Source organism: Marmota monax, unplaced genomic scaffold (assembly GCF_021218885.2).
Source record: "Marmota monax isolate L192 unplaced genomic scaffold, Marmota_monax_Labrador192_F-V1.1 WCK01_AAM20220418_F8-fsc00020, whole genome shotgun sequence".
NCBI lineage: Eukaryota > Metazoa > Chordata > Mammalia > Rodentia > Sciuridae > Marmota > Marmota monax.
The window spans coordinates 22,581,134-22,600,336 of NW_026692912.1; the positions used below are offsets into that span (position 1 = coordinate 22,581,134).

General features: G+C 51.3%; 1 protein-coding gene across 1 annotated transcript; it reads left to right on the forward strand.

The window, feature by feature from the left end:
- Positions 1-298: 298 nt before the first annotated feature.
- Positions 299-13,964, forward strand: Prdm12 (PR/SET domain 12). The gene is made up of 5 exons (XM_046452039.1): positions 299-521; positions 2,214-2,404; positions 3,879-4,034; positions 12,104-12,215; positions 13,546-13,964. The coding sequence occupies exons 1-5, from the start codon at positions 299-301 to the stop codon at positions 13,962-13,964; spliced, it is 1,101 nt and encodes a 366-aa protein (XP_046307995.1).
- Positions 13,965-19,203: the final 5,239 nt, after the last annotated feature.

Consider the following 19,203-nt stretch of genomic DNA (forward strand, 5'->3'; position numbering starts at 1 on the left):
CTCCCACCTACCCCGCACCTCCCGCACCCGCTCTGCCTCCACCCGCGCCTCTCCAGCCCTCTGCGCCGCCTCTGCCATCTCCGCAGATTTCTCTCTTCCCCTCTGCCTGTCTCCCCCTCGTTCACTTTCCTCCCAGCCACCCCCTCGCCACCCACTCCCTCCCGCATACTCCTCCTCCACATCGTTCTCCTTCTCCGTCTCAGCTCTTTCCTCGGCTCCTCTGCTCCCCTCTCCACCGCCCACCTCCGCGCATCTGTCCGACTGCCCTTCACCGGCGCCGGCGAGCCCCGGGCCGCCCATGATGGGCTCCGTGCTCCCGGCTGAAGCCCTGGTGCTCAAGACCGGGCTGAAAGCACCGGGGCTGGCACTAGCCGAGGTCATCACCTCCGACATCCTGCACAGTTTCCTATACGGCCGATGGCGCAACGTGCTGGGAGAACAGCTCCTGGAGGACAAGAGTCACCATGCCAGCCCCAAGACGGCCTTCACCGCTGAAGTCCTGGCGCAGTCCTTCTCTGGAGGTGAGTCGGAGCCGTCGAGGCTAATCCCATGCTCTCCTCCCGGGGACCCCCAACCCCCAGGATGGCCACCACAGGAAGACAGCGGGGATACCAGACCTGGTGGCAGCTCAAATCAACCTGGGTGCTCCCGCCACTTAGTTTCCCCTGGTTAAACCAGGGCTCAAGCAGCGACGCCAGAGCGCTCTCAAGGACCGGATCCCAGCCACAGGCCCCACGGCCCGGCGCTCCCCGGCCTTTCTCTCCTCACCCCACCCTCCTCCTTGAGCGGGCGGTTCCCGGCATTTAAAGCCTTACTAGGCGTGTAATAGCAGTTGACTCAAAAAGAAGGGGTTTTAAATTCATTTAGTTAACTTGGGCTTGACCCCCGAAAGTTCCCACTTAAACCAAGAACTTTAAAAGGCAGCGGGGGCCCGGGAGGGGGCCGAGGGCGGGCGGGCCGGGAGAAAAAGCCGCAGAGAGCTAGAGAGAGAAAGAGAGCGAGAAAAGTTTCTTTTCTTTAAGATGTCTCAAGTTCTTATTCCTCATTCATCAACCCACAAACAATATCTTTCCCCGGCTCTGGCATCTCTGCGCGTCGCCCTCTCTTCCCCCTTTACGATTTCTGTTCCTCTCTTAATTTACCGTGAAGACTAATTCCACTTCCATTCACGCTATGTCAACCATCTAATCCCCCCTTTTTGTAAGGGGAATTCCTCGGCCCCTTTTAAACAAGTCCCCTCCGCATTGAGCTACAATTTACTGCTACAGCATTCTTCCAGGGCTAATGAATTTAGAATTAGCAATTTCTTTCGAATGGAGCCCAATGAATGCGATCACTTTAACAGCGTGACAAATTGCCAGCCGCGCCGCAACGGACACCGTTTAACCCCCCCCTTTCAGCCGGTCCGCTCGCTGGGTATTTTCCCAGGTAGCTTAGAGGGGAACCTTGTAAGACATGGAGGCCGCCCCTGTATGCCTCTCCGCTCGCACCCTCGCAGAGGCCCAACAGGGGGACCCTCAGGAGGTTGGGGGCCGCTGGCTCTTCCCTGCCGGGAGAGGTGACTTCAGAGCCGTCTGAGTCCAGCGCCGCCCTCCCTGGCACCCAGAGCCTAGGAGCAGGGAGGGCTTGCCCGGGGTCACACAGCCAAAGCCCAGCCCAGCCCTTCACTGTCAGTGTTTCTTTTATGCCTTTGCGATCTTGGAGTCGGAGATCTGTCCTCAGTGCTGAGCACGTCCGTCGGGGCTCCTCCGCCCTTGCCCTGTGCCTCTAAGCGCACTGCGCGTGAACTCACCGGCTGCGGCGCCTGGAGCAGGACTGGGCGAGAGTCCCGGATTGGTCGTTACTCCTCGCGGGACCAGGCCTCAGTTTTCCCGTCTGTAAACCCGACATTCTGCAGTCGGCGCATTAGTTCTTAAACCTTTCCGAGTAGAGAATGTTTTGAGAATAAGTGGAAACTGAAAATTCGCTCTTAGAAACGAACCCCAACGCACCACTTGCTTTAGAGGGCACCAAGGGTCCTTCGTTGCAAACAGAGGAGAATGATCGCTGAGCCTCTGCGCTTGCCCACTCCTCCATCACTGGAGAGATTTCTCCGCAGTTGTGGCCGCTGGGGTTGGCCGGGTTGGGCAGGCCCTGGGTAGGGGTCCTGGGCCCGGAAGGGCTGGGCCTCCTCTGCGAAGGCTTTGACCGGATTCCTCTGCATCTGGCGGCAGAGGTGCAGAAGCTGTCCAGCCTGGTTCTACCGGTGGAGGTGATCATCGCCCAGAGTTCCATCCCTGGCGAGGGCCTTGGCATCTTCTCCAAGACGTGGATCAAAGCAGGCACCGAGATGGGCCCCTTCACAGGCCGCGTCATCGCTCCAGAGCACGTGGACATCTGCAAGAACAACAACCTGATGTGGGAGGTAAGAGTGGACTGGGGGCGAGGAGCCAGCCATAGGCAAGGATTGCTGTCCGCTGTCCGCAGATAGGCTCTAGAGTCTGGCCCCATTGCTGCCCGTTTTCTTGTTGGGAGCTGAGGTCACTGGCGGCCTGGATGCCCCTGAGGAGGACCCTTAAAACCTCCGTGTGCATGGAGCTTTCACTTCCTGGGGGTCCCTCCCTGCACGGCCCTGGGTAGGCCACAGTGGGGAAAAATCTGACCCTCCTTTCTCGGGCTAACCCGGAGTACCAGGATGTTGCCTCCATTTCACAGGGAGGGTCCAAGATGGAGAGTCCATCTGGGTCCTGAGGCCAGCTCAGAAGCCATCCCTGGGGAGGACTTCCCCACTACCCACATTCTTTCTCGGGCTACAGAAGTAGCAAGGGAATACCCTCAAGTCAAGCCCCAACCTGGGGTAAGGTGTCTGGAATGGAAAATGGCAGAAGTCTGTCCTTCTTAAGAACGGGCTTCCCCTCTCCAGGCAGAGTAACATCCAAAATGATGGTTGCTGATTGGCATTGAGTCGGTATCTGAATCCCCAGCTGGCAATTCGTGGGGTATCTCAGCAGCCCTGTGAGTGATCATCTCCTCTTTACTGAAGAAAACTGAGGCTCAGAGGGGCTTCCATTCCAGGTCTCCTGACCCTACCCCACCCTCACAGTGTTAGATGCAGGGAGGGCCTCCCTTAGGACAAAGCCACTCCTGCAGTGATTCCTCCTTCTGGGGCCTTTACCTAGTAGAATTGAAAACCCCAAGGCCAGATGGTGCACTCCTTCCCTCCCTTAACGCTCCCCCAGGGTTCCACCTGGCAGATCCTAGAGGAGCCCAATGAGGCAATCCTATAGCTGGTCACAGGAGCAGGAGGAAGGGAACAGGGGGGTGACCCAGAGACCTCTCCTCACTTAACTCCTTTCCTCTTGAGTCCTGGACCAATGGTTATCTCTTCCAGTTGTGGCAGGGTCAGAAAGTCAAGGTGTAGTTTGACCTCTGAGTGCTCTTGGCAGCTCCCAGAAAAAGGCTTAGGCCAGACCAGTGCCACAGTGAGCCAGCCTTCCTCTCCAGGCTGCTGTGTCCCCCTTTTAGGTCCTGGCCAATGCTCCTCATTGCTCTGGGGAGTACCTCTGCATCCTCCAGAAGATCCCTTGGAATGATGTCTTGGAGACCCCCTTTTTTTCTGAGGCTGGGGTGTAGCTGGCAGCAGGAGCATGGCGTGGTCAGCCTGTAGAGCCCCGGAGACTGGCTCCTGTTGACAACCTCTAGCCGGCTAGGCTCAGGCCAATCACTGCGCCCCTTGCCTCCCCTTCCTCAGCTGGAAACAAAAGCGATGATATCTTTTTCCACTTCCTGGGGCTGTTGTAAGAGTGGCGAGTATGGCTGGCCTGGGGTTTGACCCTGATCACAAACCACACATGTGGCACAGCCCTGCCTCACCTGCTCCCTGCCCCACCTGCGCCCAGGTATTCAATGAGGATGGCACGGTGCGCTACTTCATCGATGCCAGCCAGGAGGACCACCGAAGCTGGATGACCTACATCAAGTGTGCCCGGAATGAGCAGGAGCAGAATCTGGAGGTGGTCCAGATCGGCACCAGCATCTTCTACAAGGCCATCGAGGTGTGTACTGTCTGTTGTGTAGGAACCAGTGCGGGAACCCTGTGGGGAGAGTGCCAGGCAGCTGCCTTCTGGGACCACAGAGCACTGAGGGGCATTGACACAGGCCCAGCTGGTCCTGCATGGGCTGGAGGGCTGAAGTTCATGCTTCATGGTCTCCAGGAGCATGTTCTGATGGGGGGCTTTTTGCTGCAGATCAGAAAGGATAGAGATTTCAATGTTGTGCCACTGTGAATGTCCCAGGTATCTCAATAGTGAGTTCTTGGGGATTGAGGGCGTGCTGGGGTTCAAGAGTCATAGAGACACAGAGAGGGAGATATGGAGTGGAGAGCGGGGAATGCTTTTGGGTGGGAGAGGGTTATGCGTGCCCGGCATTTAGCTGAGCCTTATCCCTTGTTCTGTATGCATGGCTCGCTGGTGACTTGTGGATCATGACTCGAGTGTGTTGGCGATAGCTCGCTGTGTCAGGCTTCTCCCAGACGCTGGATACGCATTATCACATCTAATCCTCACATGACCCTGCGGGGAGGATTGAGATTAGTAGAGTTTACAGACACAGAAACCAGGTCTCACTTGGTGGCAGGCAGAGCTGGGGGCTCTTGCAGGGACTCTGGGGGAAATGTCAGCACTAATGACTGTGCTGTGAGCTTTTTCAGAGAAGCAAGGAAGGTGGCAGATGGACAGATGCCCCTTTCCATGGTGTTCCAGGGGCTTTTAAAGGGGTTGAGGGCTAAGCCAGGGGCAGCACCTGGGAAAGGTCAGGAGGAGGATGGGAAAGGAGGTGTTCCTGGCAGGTAGGGAGATGCTGGGCAGGGGCAGAGAAGCTGAGGGTGTGTGTGGGGGGACGGTAATGCTTACTGTAGGGCAAGCAGAATGGTAGTAGCTGAGGTGGCTGCAGCCGGCATTCTCCCGGGTCAGTGTCCCTGGTGGGAAAGTTGGTTCTGTGTCTGGCCCCAGAGAGTGGGATGGGCCTGAGTACTCTGTGGCAATGGGGACTGTCTTATGACTCTTCTCTGGACCTCATGCTTCTGTTCTCACATGGGGGGCAAGCAAGGCCCTTTGGGATGGGGCTGAAGCTTGGTTGAGATTTAGAAGTGGCCTGGAGGAGCCAGAGAAGGACTTCCCTTTAATCCCTTTCCTTTGCTCCCTGGGACTCAGAACATCAAGCTTTTTTAAAGATGCCCCAGGGTGCTCAGGCCTACTAGTTTCTGGGACTCATATTCTCCCTGAATAACCAGGTCCCAGGGACTCTCCAGGGATGATAACAGGACAGCCTTTGCTTGGGCCTGGTATGACCAGGAACTGAGTCCCAGCTTAGAGGTGACCCTCAGTGGACCAGAAAGAGAGGGTAAATATAAAGATGAACAAACAGGTCTTCCACAGGAGCCCCGAGAGGAGAGCTAGGATGGATGGGGGTGGGTATCAGGAGAGACCCAGGCAGGACAGGGGTTGCTCCTGTGACCATCCTCCTAGCATTGGCCTCCGGAGCAGCTGAACCCCACTTTTTTCAGAGTGTATCCTCCTGAGCACTCACATCTTCCCAAGGCTCCCTCTTATTCTATACACTGCCATAGTCACCTCTCTCCCAGCCCTGACGTAGGAGGGCCACACAGTCATCCTGCCCCTCTCACAAAGACACATGCATGTGAACACGGGACACTGGCCAGCAATACCTGTTCCATTCTGGCAAGAGGACTCCTGGCTGGTGCAGACATGGGGTCTGAGTCTCACGTTGCTGTGCGGGAGCAGGAGATTCAAACAGGGCCCAGACACACGAATAGATGTTTGTACAGAAACGCAGAGTCAGAGGGCTAAGTGGCTGACGGATATCTCCAGGGAGGGATTGGAATTTATATGATCAGGGGGAAAGTTCATCTACATTTAATCAGAAATTTAAGTAGATGCAAGGATATGATGTATATATGATATGGATGCTGCAGATAGGTTCCTCTGACGTGGCTATTAATGCTTTTTAGGGCCAGACAGACTACTAAAAAGGAAAAAGGAACTGTTTGAGAGAGGGAGGGACAAGGAAATACAGAATGCCCCAAATTACTTTTCATGAATGAAGTTGGGCACTTTTTTCAAGGTAGCAATTTTCTCAAACCATTTTGTCAAATTGTCAGAGTACACTTACCAGATCAATTGTGTGTCAGGCTACACATGACCACCATCGGGGCAGGGCCGAGGCGCAGCTCTCACGCAGTCCTACTGGACATATTGCTGCCACCCAGGCCACTATCCAGATGTCTCTGGAATAAATCAGCTGTTTGTTCTGTGAGTATGTGGGGTTAGCCAAGGAGAAGGACCTTTGCTGTGATCTGTTTTCTTAATCTTTCTGCCACTCACTAGTGCTATTTATATTTCATAACACTAACCCGCTACTTGCCAAAAAGGGGGAAGGACATATTTAGTCAATAAGCACAATATACTATTGCTGCACTAAGACTTTCCCAAACAAAATCATGGCCCTCCCAAAGGAGATAAAGGCTGTGGGGTTTCCAAGCACAGGTGAATCTGTGGGAAAAGTTTGCATCTGGCTGAATCTATTCAGGTGTTATTCTTGCTTGGGCTTACTTCAGTTACAGAAACTTACTCCAGCCTCGGGTGCCTAAAATGGCCTTTCTAGAAAATGCCCAGCACATAGCAAGAGGAACTAAATGTTGAATACCTTTCTGCAGGTGATGGGGGTCAAGTCAAAAGAGGTACCCACAGGAACCCCATTCTTCCAGAACACGACTGACTGGCCCAAGAAGCAAGACTGACCTCAAAAGTCAGCACTAAGGCTGGGGCTGTTGTTTAGTGGTAGAGTGCTCGCCTAGCATTTGTGCGGCCCTGGGTTCGATCCTCAGCACCAATAAAAATAAATTAATTAATTAAGTATTGTGTCCATCTACAACTAAATATATATATATATATATATATATATTTAGTTGTATATTTTTTATTATAATATTATAAAAAATATATATTTTATTATTATATATATATATATATATATATATTTTTTTAAGTAAATACTAGGGGGCTGGGGCTGTAGCTCAGCCACAGAGTGCTTGCCTAGCACATGTGAGGCACTGGGTTAAATCCTCAGCATCACGTAAAAATAAACAAATAAAATAAAGGCACTCTGCTCATCTACAACTACAAAAAAATTAAAATAAAAGATAAAAAATAAAAAAGTCAGCACTAGAAAAGAATTTAGAAATAAGTTGTTACCATTTTGGATTTTATCACCAGAAAAAAAATTCTGGGTCTTTTCCTTCCCTACCTTTTGATGAACTATTGTGTCCTGGAAATGTAGATTTTTCTTTCCTGCTGTTTTCCTTCTCATCTCAGGCAGTTGAACTTTTAATTTCTTCCTAGAGTCCCATCTCTCTTTTCTTGGATCTACAGGGAAAAATGCCATTTTCCTTTTGACCTTGCTCATTGGTGGATGCACTTAAATTGCTCTGATTAGTAATAGTTAGCATCACTAATAATCTAATAATGTTACCATCTGTGGAGCATTTACTATATGCTGGCACTATCCTAGGTCCTTTTTAAAAGGTCTTAGAAACTTTTTTGGGGAGTGTGCTGGGGACTGAGCCCAGGGCCTTGGGCAATCTACTACTGAACTACTCCCCAGCTATGCACTTTTTAAAAATATAATCTGGTCAGCCCCATGAAGTGCTATTACTATCCCCATTTCATTTTATCTCATTTATTTTGAGTTCTAGTGATTAAATCCAGGGCCTGTGTATGCTAACCAAGCACTCTACCACTGAGCTATACCACAGCCCACTCTCCCCATTTTAATGAGGATGAAACTAAGGTTTGGAGATTATGGAGAAGGCTAGCTGTGATTAGAACCAGGGCTCGCTGGCTGCAGAGCTGGTCTTGATCGCCTGGCTGTGTGGCCTCCCTGGCCAATATCTATTTGCTGGAACTCTATTAATTGGTGTGTCAGGACATCTGTGTACAATGGAAATTGATGTTCGGCCAGATGACACTGAGATCCTTCTACGCCAGGGCTTCTACCCATGCGGGGAAGGGGAGGGCCTCGGAGTCTCCTGGGAGCATATTCAATGGTGTGTCATGAATTTGTATTAGGAAAACAAACCTCAAAGCCTATTATTTCCAATTTAAGCTAAAAATGCAAAAAGTGGAGCAGGATAAACTGGACTGATCAGGAAGGTTCCAGAGAATGAGCTCAGCGGTCTTAAAATTTGTCAAAACAAGATTCGGGTATAGACATTTCTCCCAAAGTTTTAGGATGTGGATTGTACACCGGGACTGGTTCTCTGGGGATTGCTTTAATCAGGGTGTGTCTGAGCCAATCTCTGCTCCCCAGAAAGGCAAATGACTGGCTGATTCTGGTTCTCCGAGCCCCAGACATTCTGGCTTGGACCAGCCTGAGCGTCAGCAGTGGGAGCACTCACAGGTCCTTGCAGGGGACCTAGGCACTCCCTGCACTTAGTTGGTGGGATATTGAAAGCCTCTGGACAGTAGTTCCAGGATCCTGGACTAGAAGCTGAAGGTTCCAGGGCCTCCTGGGCTTGATCACAGGAGTTCGTTGGATGCGGGATGCCTGGAAGCAGTTGGAGCCCAGAGGCGAGGGTCGAGGACCCTGAAGGACAGAGGAACTCCTGGTTCCCCTTCTCTGTGCAGATGGGGCTGCCTCCCCCAGCCCTCCGAAGATGGCTTGCCGCTGTCTGGGGAATGTGTTATACTCAGTTCCCATAGGTTCTTTTTGTTTATTTTTTTAGTTCTAGTTTTGAACACAATACCTTTATTTTGTTTGTTTTTTTATTTTTATGTGGTGCCAGGCATTGAACTCAGTGCCTCATGCATGTGAGGCAAGCACTCTATCAGTAAGTCACAACCCTGGTCCCCCGTAGGTTATTTGTAATAGATTTTCCTTCTTTTAAAATTGTTGTTTTGTTGTGTGTGTGTATAAGAAATAAATGTGCTCGTTACTTTTTAAAAAATCAGATGAATCAAGTAAAAGTGAAATCACTCTGTCCCAAGATGCTTCTCTGCTCAAACCTCAAATCAGCATTTTTTTCATGTCAAATCCTTCTGGGGAAAGACACCTGGAGAACTAGCGGCAGCAGCTGGGCATCCAGAGTGGGAGAGTTACTTTTTTTATCTACCCTGTTGCATGCTTATACATTTATGCCCATGTGCTTTAACTGTTAGGTTAATGAGTAAAATTAATTTTAGTACATTAAGAATATTCTAATTAAAAAATGAGTCACCTTATACTATACCTTCCCATTGAACTGCTTATTTTAAATATTATATTACAAACAATAATTTTGAATAAGAATATTCGAGACTTGAGCCGGGCACCGTGCATGTACCTGTCATTCCAGTGACTCAGGAGGCTAAGGCAGGAGGATCACAAGCTCAAGGCCAGCCTGAGAAACTTAGCAAAACCCTTACTTTCAAAAAGAAAGAAAGAAAGCGCGGGGGTGGGGGTTGGTGCTAGGGAGGTAGCTCACATAGCTAGAGTGCTCCTGGGTTCAATTCCCACTACTGAAAAACAAAAAAATCAAGATATGTACAAGCCAAGATGTTCTGATCTTCATCCACCATTCCCATTGTTATTATTTTTATTACATTTATTTTGCATTTAATAATAGTTTTTATTTTCAATTAAAATGGAAAGGCCAGTGTCAACTTAGTAATTGGTTCCCGGACCACAGGACTGGAGGTGGAGACATCACTCAGGGCATCATCAGCTGGGGCTGGCCCAACCTCCCTCCCACAGCTGTCCCGGAGGGGTGGGCTTCTATCTCCGGAGATGGAGCCAGGGAACTGAGACACACTGGTTGGGGACTATTGTTCTTGAGGCATTTGGGCACATGGAAAGCAAAGTCCCTAGTCACCCTGAGCTTTCACTGTGTCAACAGCCCCACACCACCTTGCAGGGACATGATGTGCCAGATCACTGCCAGCCTCTCTGAGATGGGTGAGTCAGAGAAAATAATAACTGGCCCTTCCGTGTCTTCATTGTGCAGAGCTTTATTGCGAGCGGCCTTGTTGCCCCAACAACCATGCAGGGAGGCTGGGGCAACAAGACTGTCCCTATTATACATACAGTGGAGGAAACTGATACCCCATGACATGAAGCTGCCGGCCAAAGTCACTCACTTAGCAGGTGGGGAGTCTGAGTGGACCCCGCCATGCCCGGCTCCAGGGCTGAGCCCAAACCCCTTGCAGTGTTGTCTCTGGATGGCACGTGCAGTTGGTTTGGGGAGCTATCTAGAGGAAGCCCTAGGCTGTTGGGTCAGGCTTCCACTGAGACTTGAAGCCAGGGGATGGGATGATGTTGGAGGTAACTTACAACCAGAGTCATTGGGTTGGGGGACCTAATGCCATCCTCATTTTAGGAGACAACCTTAGAAAGGCAGAGTGACTTGCCCAGGGTCATGCAGGGACCCAGTGACTTAGAACCCATCTGCACCATCCTTCTTATACAAAGCATCTTAATTATTGTGGGTTCTATCACCCACTTTTCTGATGGGTTCAAAAACCTTTTTCTTGTTCCTTTTCTAACATGGGACTCCAACTCTGACCCACTGGCCTCTTGGACAGTAGCCAGGACCAGAGAGGCCACAGTGATGCTGGCTGTGGTGCCAAATTCTAATCTGCCTGCTTTCTTTGAAGCTCTGCCTAATTTCCCTTGGTTTCCACATTTGGTTTTTCCACATTTAATCCCACACAATCACGGTAGGTGTGGTACTCTCTGCTGGTATCTTGTCACTCACTGGTCATGGGCTGCGATGCCCTGTGATTGAGTGGGAAAGGGCATGGTGGCCCTGGGCTGTCTCAGGAGGATACAGTTGCCCAGGCCCCTCATGCCTCCCTGCCCCCACTCCTCCTCTCCTGCTCCCTCCTTTCAAGGTCAAGCACAGAGCTTGCTGGGATGGTCTGAGGGTCTTCTGGGCTCTGAGCAGAGGAAGGAAGACAAGGTGAACCCAAGGGTTCTGAGTGTGGCAGGGCTCTGCAGGCTGGACCCAGTCCGAAGAGGAGGGGGCCTATTCCCTGGCCATGAAGACCAAGGGGGGCTTCAGACACCCCTATGTGGAATTCTATGTAATTTTTTTTGTGCTTCAACTAAAAGAGGACCCACCAGGAAGACAAAGCAGCTGTCGTCTGGGGCTGTTCCTCAGGGAATCCCAGGGCACGTGCCACAGCCATGTTTCTAGGGCCAGTCCTCAGGAGAATGATGGGCTGTCCCTTCTCTTGTGCGTCTGACCGGGCTGGGGCTGAAGGCCCCCGACTCGGGAAAGGTCACTGGTTTTCACCAAAGGCCAAGAGGGCCCCTGGGGATGGCCCCCTGTGCTGACTCAGGAGCAGGCCTGCTGGTCTCCCTGGTTAGTCAACAGCCATTTCCCGTGCAGGTCCTCCCCTGAGAGCAGCTGAGTCCTATCATCAGTTCTTGGTCATGGACCTAGATCATGCTGAAATAGACTTCGTGTAAGGCTGTGTGTACCCTGGTGCTTCCTGAGGTGGAGGCGTTTGTCAACCCGAGTTTCTTTTTTAGCATCTGCCAAATGCCTGGAGCCACGCAGGGCCCTGTGCTGGGCAGGGGAAATACGTGTGATGTGCTGCTGTCTGTGGGTGCTGGGGATTAGAGATGTTTCCAGAACATTATCAGACAGGGTCTAACCAAGCACTACAGGGCACCCTCCAGCCCACGCTCCTCCTCCGAAACATCTGGCTCAGCCCTGCAACGCTGGGCTGGCTGTTTTCCCTGAGTAAGAAATGAAGTTTTCTGGCTTCCATCTTCTGTTACTTCTATTCGCTGTGAGGCTTCTGTTGCTTGAACGCTCTGGTGCGGTGGAGTTAGGACAGAGATGTTGAGGAGGTCCAGGCAGGGAGAGGGAGCAGAGGGCTGTGATGTCCCGGCACCTGCCCAGTCTGTGCAGCTTGCTGGGGCAGATCAGTGGACATGGAGCAGGTGTGGCATTCTCGGGGCTGAGGCTGGATGCACATCTCCTGGCTGTGAGGGGATGTTTAGAGACTCCTGCCTCCCACTCCCCAGCTGCTGCCTCCCTGACCTCTCACCTCCATCCCTACAGATGATCCCTCCGGATCAGGAGCTGCTGGTGTGGTATGGAAACTCCCACAACACCTTCCTGGGCATCCCGGGTGTGCCAGGACTGGAGGAGGAGCAGAAAAAGAACAAACATGGTAGGTATTCCCCACGGGGCCACAGAGACAAGACCCATCAGAGCATCCCTCCACTAGGGGGAAGGAAGGGGCGGGGAGCCTCCTGGGAACCTGGTTCAACCTCACCAGCATCCAGCAGATGGGACCTACTGACCCAATGCGCCTGGTGTTCCTGGAATGCCCACCATGGTCCAAGTGTGGGTGGAAGACAATCCTCTTGCTTTCTGACCAGAATAGGTTGTCTGGGGGCAGGTGCAGGAGACCCCAGAGAGGTGATGGGATATGGCAGGAGAAATGGACAGGGCAGCAGGAGGCTGTATTGAGTTCCAGTTCTGCTGTTCAATCTTGGGAATGGCTCTGTGCCTCAATTTCCTCATCAATAAAGAAAAGGTGTTGAGCAAGGAGATCCTGAAGTTCCCTTCCAACTCTGCATACATCCTGTCCTGCCTGGTTCCTTGTCCAGGAACAGAGTAGCTGCTCGGAATGAACTGCTGGAATGAGGGCAGGACACACAGCCTGACTCCAGGGACAGTGCCCATCACAACAGAGCTCATTAGCTTGAGATTTTTGTTGTGCCAAGCTTTGGACTAGCCCTGGTTTCCTTGGGTCAGAAATGAAAATCTTTGATGAGCATCATTCCACTGGGGGCTTACAAAACCCTTGTGAAATTTGATTATCCCTAATTTTAGGCGTCGACCTACGGCTCATTAACTACTGTTTATGGAACAATTGTTCTGCAGCTAATGCTTTACAAAGATTAATTTCTGATTCCTACCACCGACTTAATGGGGTTAACGCTATTACTACCTCCATTTCAGGGATGGCAAAACTGAGGAGCAGTTCATGGGTACAGAGGACACTCAGTATATATTTATGAGATGAATAAATGATTTTTCTCGGCGGGGTGTTTCCTAGTTGCTATCCTTTATACCGTAAGCCAGGTCATACATAGGCTGAGGTTGGTAAAGAGCTTAGCACAGAAAAAACTTAATAGACAGTTTTCCTACTCATTTCAGGAAATCGCGCCTAGCTGCAGAGACAGTACCAGGTTCCCATATTAGGGATGAGTAAGTTCAGGTTTAGTGAGGCTGAGTCGCAAAGTCCCCTTGGTCTCCCAGCGTGATCTGACATCCAGCTCCCATTTGACCCAAGCCAGGCCCTTAGGTGGCCCTTAAGTCGGTCGGCAGCGCAGGGCTCCGTCAGCCCTGACCCACGCAGCGCCGGAGGCTGCTAGGCAGTGGGTGGGGAGGGCGCGGAGAGCCTGGGGCGGACGCGGGTTCTAACGGGGCTGCTCCTCTCTTCTCTCCTCCCCGCCCGCCCCGTCGGCCCCGCGCCCCGCTCGCGCGGCCAGAGGACTTCCACCCGGCGGATTCGGCGGCGGGCACCGCGGGCCGCATGCGCTGCGTCATCTGCCACCGCGGCTTCAACTCGCGCAGCAACCTGCGCTCGCACATGCGCATCCACACGCTGGACAAGCCCTTCGTGTGCCGCTTCTGCAACCGTCGCTTCAGCCAGTCGTCCACGCTACGCAATCACGTGCGCCTGCACACGGGCGAGCGCCCCTACAAGTGCCAGGTGTGCCAGAGCGCGTACTCGCAGCTGGCCGGCCTGCGCGCCCACCAGAAGAGCGCGCGCCACCGGCCGCCCAGCGCATCGCTGCAGGCGCACTCGCCCGCGCTGCCTGCGCCGCATGCGCACGCGCCCGCGCTCGCCGCCGCCGCCGCCGCTGCCGCCGCCGCGGCGCACCACCTGCCGGCCATGGTGCTGTGAGCGCCGCTCCCGCTCCCGCGCCTGCCCCGCGCGCCCCCGGACCTCCGCCTGGCGGGCCTCCCCGCTCTGCAGACTTGACCCCCTCGCCGTACGCCGCCGCGGGCACGTCTTTGCCCGCCGTAGCTGCGCCCCAGAAATGACCCCCGGAACACTCTTCGCCCAGTTTCTCAATGAGGACGTGAGGGGCGACGTCCCTTTTCCAGGCCACTTGGCTGGTGTTGGTTGCTTGGCCGCGCCTCCTCTTGGGAGGGGTCTCCATGCCCGGCCTCACCCCGGAGTCCCTTCTGTGGTCAGTCCAAGCGGGCATCGCTCTGGTGGGTGGCAGGAGAGAGGACCGAAGATCTCGGAGGGCACTCAGCTCCCACCGTCCTCACACAGAGCCCCACGCATTCGGAGTGAAGGGAGAGCCACCATCTCTGCCTTCTGGGATCGGGGTCCTGGGGTGTCCTGAGTCAAAGACACAATCTTGAGATTCGGAAGCTATTGGGGCCTGGGGGCAGCCAGCAGTGACCCGGAGAGATCTGAGATTTCTGGGCCCTTCTTTCCTGTAGGCCACCTTATCCCGAAGGTGGCTCCTGGGGATGAATGAGGCACGAATACTTTGCAGTGTATAAGCGGGATAAGAGTGCAGGCACTGCGAATCCACGCGAGACAAGACCCTGCCCTCTTTGGGCCTCAATTTCCCCATCTGTAAAATGAGGGAATTGGACCAGCCTCCAGTTCAGCTCTGATGTCAAGCTTGGGAAAGGAGAGGTACCCACATCCTTACCCCTTCGCGCACGTCCAGCAAGAGCAGGGCAAGACTGCGTTGACTAGGTTGACTTCTCTGCGGGTGAAGCAGTTCTGAGCTGCGACGGATCCCAGGGGTTGCGCCCCGCCTGCCCACACTTTCCCTGCTACCTGCCCATGTTTTCTCCAGCTCTGGCCGTGGGCGCCCTCTGGTGTCGTCTCACACCTTGCAGAATTCCCGTAGGGGGTTTTGTAAAATTAAAACAAACAAACAAAAAAAAAACCCTATAATAATATTAATAAAAAGTATAAAGTGTATAGAGTTTTCAATAAACCGTGTTCTAATTCCAGAAAATGGTCACTTTAACTTTGTAAATATTTATCTTAAAATGATATTTACAAACTGTGATATATATTATTTGATTGTATATGTACAACTGTAAATACATTTGTACCTCTCTTGTATTCTAAAATAAAAATTACTTGGAACATTTATCACCTGGCATCTGAGTGGGTGGTTACTTCTGTATTCATGAGAAGGAAATATAGAAAGTGCTCAGAGGCTGGAAAGGGGGTTGGTGAGGTTGTTCCACTTACTGGGGCTGTAATCCACCATTGTGCTCTTGGTGTCACACTAGGGGCAAAGCCCAAAGAGAAGGGCCCCAGTGCACATCTGGAAGTCGTAGAAGGGACCTGGCAGATTTCTCTTGGCTTCCAGCTGACTCACCTCATTTATTATTTTCCCAAACACCTTTTTTTAAAAATTTTTATGACCAAATTGAAGGGGTTCAGAGAACCAATGGGGTGGACCAAAATGACCACCAAGTGCCCTCCCAACGCCTAGACTTTCCAAGTGCCCGGCATCAGAGCCACTTAAAAGAAGACCAGGAAGCAGGAAGGCTGTCAGGTTAGGTCTGAGAGACTTCATGGACAACATAGGGCTAGACACAGCTCTCCTATCCAGGACTTCCTGGTCAGTGAGAGTGTGCAGGTTGGATAGTGTGAGTCTGAGTCTGTTCTCCAGCGTGTGCCACCCTTCCAACCGACGGTGTGGTCAAGCTTCTCATGGGCATGCTTCTCTGCTTCCTTGTTCACTTGTGCACTTGCTGAATAGCTGCACACACCTGCAGATGCTTGGGAATTCACACTAGCACACAGAGGCTGTCCCTGTTTGGAAGTTCAGAGGGTATGCCCCAAATCCTCCCAAAGCTTTGGGAGATTAATCTTGCACCCTGGAGGAGGGGCACAAGCAGAGAAGCCTACAGGCAGATACCATCATGGGTTTGCTCCCTATGCTCAGCAGCAGGAGTCACCCTTGGTTCCCCTCCTCCCTCCCAAACCTTGCCTCCCCTTTGAAGGATTCCAACGCCTCTGGTGGACCCTACATTACCCTTCTTGCACTTCAGTACCCACCCAGCTCTCTTGTTCCCTAGATCAAATCTTATGTGTCCAGAGTCCCCTTTCCTCCTGGCCCACATGTTGGTCTCCCAGCAAGTAATGCTAGAGTCCTGAAGAAAGGCCTGCAGGAGTCAGATGGCAAAGAAGGCAATGGGCCTTTTGAACAAAAATCTAATTTGTTCTTTATAGATAATTTGTTCATGCCCAGGCTCCAGAACCCACCTGGTGGCAATATGCCATAATTGCAATCCCATGCCTCAGGGATGCTGACTGATCTGCCTGCCCAGAGGAGTACTGCTATGTGTGCCAGGGCTTGCATTTGGGACACAAGAATGAGAAGCTGTGAACCGTGGTTCTGAGGAGCCTTCAAACTGGAAGGAGGGCTGTGCATTCGAGCAGAAGCCTTAAGCGCCTTTCTGGAGTGCAGAACTCTGGCCTCCAGACAAAGGCAGGCAAATCTTTGAAGCAATTTCTGTGCATAGTGTTTAAACACATGTATTCTGTGAATGATCTCCACATACCCATGCACTACCACTGTCCCACTTTTCTCCTGGATGCATTTTTATTTAATGTCCATGTGAAATAAAAGAAAATTGAGACATGGAGGGATAAGTCATATGTCCTGGCACTCAGTCACTGAATGGCCAAGCAAGGTTTCACCTCTGGTGTCTAACTCCAGAAGCCGTCTGTCCACAACACCTCCTAGTCAGTCTGAAGATTCAGTCCAAAGTGCTTTCTGCATATCCCACAAGGAAGCAGCGTATAATGCCCTTGTATCCTCCAATTTAGCAAGACTCAGGTATTCATCATGAGTCCTTGTATGTTCCTTAGGGCTTTGTACCTGATCATATTGTCTGTGAATAAATAATCAAGCATGCTTTTGCCTCTTTCCTTCCCATTGGGATGCCTTTTTCCCCCCTTGCGTTATTGCATGGTTTAGGACCTCTAGTGACAGAAGATCCTAAATAGAGGCCAAAGATGTGAGTTTGAAACTCTGCTCTGCCATTCATTAGCCATGTGACCTTAGGCAAGTCAATTAACATCTGTGTGCCTCACGCTTCTCAGATGGAAAGTGGGATGATGCTTAATTCCTAAGGATATCATGAGGATTAGACAGGATAATGTATATAAATGAATAAAGTACATGGCTCTCCACATAGTAAATAATAAATGGGAGCTGTTGTTAATATAATGCTACCTTTGGTGAGTGACAAGTGTCATAGCAGCTTTTCTGCCCGCCCCCACTTCCTTTCCCCTCTCTGAATATCTTAATACCCTGACAGCTGGGGTAGCAAATGACCCAGCTCTGTGACCCCACAGTACATAGTGGGTGCCCAGCAAACATCTGTTGAATAAATTTATTCATTCATTCAACAAATATTTATTGAAGGCTGTTTTAAGGGTCCCCAGGATTTGTTTCAATTAATTGTAGACAGGCAGGCATGAAAATGACTGTCACGAAGAAAGAACTTGGTTATAACCCAGATGTCCCTAGAAACAGGAGGCAAAACATGCAGGCCCACATGGAGAAACACTGGGGCTGGTCAGGAAGCAGAGGGAGCCAGGGGAGAATGTGGGTGAGAGCCATCTTGGTGCTTTCCATGGGAAGGAATGGGCAAGGCAGGATGAGCAGGCTTAGGATTGGCTAGTTTGGATAATTTCCACAGGCTCTGGGGGCAAAGAGGCTGTCCCTAGCTATCTGTCACCTGGCCCTGGGGCAGGGGATAGTGGCCCCAAGTGAGAGAGCCCAATAAAGGAGGTGTTATGGATGTGGGTTCTGCACTAATGGGCTTCACTGGAAACACATGCTCTAGGGTGAGTCTTTACTGTCCCTAGCAATGGGTTAACTCTGGGAGGGGCAATCCTGCAAGGTCAGTAAGGCTCCCAGAATATGAAAAACCAAAGGCATGGTTAATACAAACATCTACCATAAATCAAGTACAGTTCAGGAGACTGGCCAGCAAACCAAATAGACCAAGCCTGGATATTCATGGGGCTCACCACCTGTGGAGGAGACAGATGAGCAAATAAATAAACAAACATGTTTTCTTAATATATCTTATTTTTCCAACAAATATTTTATGGCTGCTCTCTCTCTGCCTTATGTGATATTTAGAGCTGAACCAAATAGTCTAAGTCCTGGTTTCAGGAATGGTCCCTATTTCTGATGGGAGGAGGGGTTTGGGAGATTGTTATAAACAAACAGGTAAACAAGAGAACCCCAGTGATGTGAAATACAACAGAGTCAAGAAGGGATTGGAGTGTTTTCCAGATAAGGAAGCCAGGGACTTCTTCTCTGGGGAGGGAATATTTGAACAAGGTATGAGTGAGGAGAAGGTATTGACCACACAAAGACCTGGGAGAAAGAGCCAAAAGCAAACTGATCCTGGGGTGGTGATGAGTGTGTTGTTCACGGGACCAAGGGAAGGCCCATGGATCTGGCCGCAACCCAGTGAGTCATGGCAACGGTTCAGGAGGAGAGTGAAGTCAGAGACAGGCAGGGGCCTCAGTGATGAGTTTGGATTTTATTCTTAGTGTAAAGGGAAGTTGCCAGAAGTGTTTTAAGCAGGGAAGTGATTTAATGTGATCTGTTTTTAAAAGCTCCCTTTAGTTGCTGTGGTGTGTGTGTGTGTGTGTGTGTAATGCAAAGTTAGGGAGGTAAGAGAGGAGGTTGTTAGAGTTGTCCTGGTGAAAGGCAACTTCGATCAGCTTGTGGAGGCACACAGATCTGGGAGGAATTGGTGGACGTTGGACCTTACCTGTCATTGAAATCACACCGAGTGTTGAAACACACACAGACTTCTGAACCCTACCTTTGCAGAGACTCAATACCTGAATCTGGCCTTAGAAACCTGTATGCTTCACAAATCACCCAGGGTGGTCCAGCTGTTTCTGGTGCCCACTCCTCTGCATGGTGAAGCAGGGATGAGTTGTGTGTGTGGTGGTGGTAGTGGTGGGGAATCCAGAGTCTTGGATTCTAGTCCTAGCTGCAAGTTTGTTTTAGGAACTCAGGGGACCCAAACTATCATCAAGAATAGCCAGATGTGCCTTCTAGAGGGGTCAACTTTGAGGAATAAATAACCCCATGTTTGTAAAGCACTCAGCAAAGGGC

Bases quoted from the DNA above. Each gene is read 5' to 3' on its own strand.
- Prdm12 (XM_046452039.1), top strand. From the start codon at position 299: ATGATGGGCTCCGTGCTCCCGGCTGAAGCCCTGGTGCTCAAGACCGGG. The intron at 522-2,213 runs GTGAGTCGGAGC...ATCTGGCGGCAG, and splicing joins GGCGCAGTCCTTCTCTGGAG to AGGTGCAGAAGCTGTCCAGC. The intron at 2,405-3,878 runs GTAAGAGTGGAC...ACCTGCGCCCAG, and splicing joins ACAACAACCTGATGTGGGAG to GTATTCAATGAGGATGGCAC.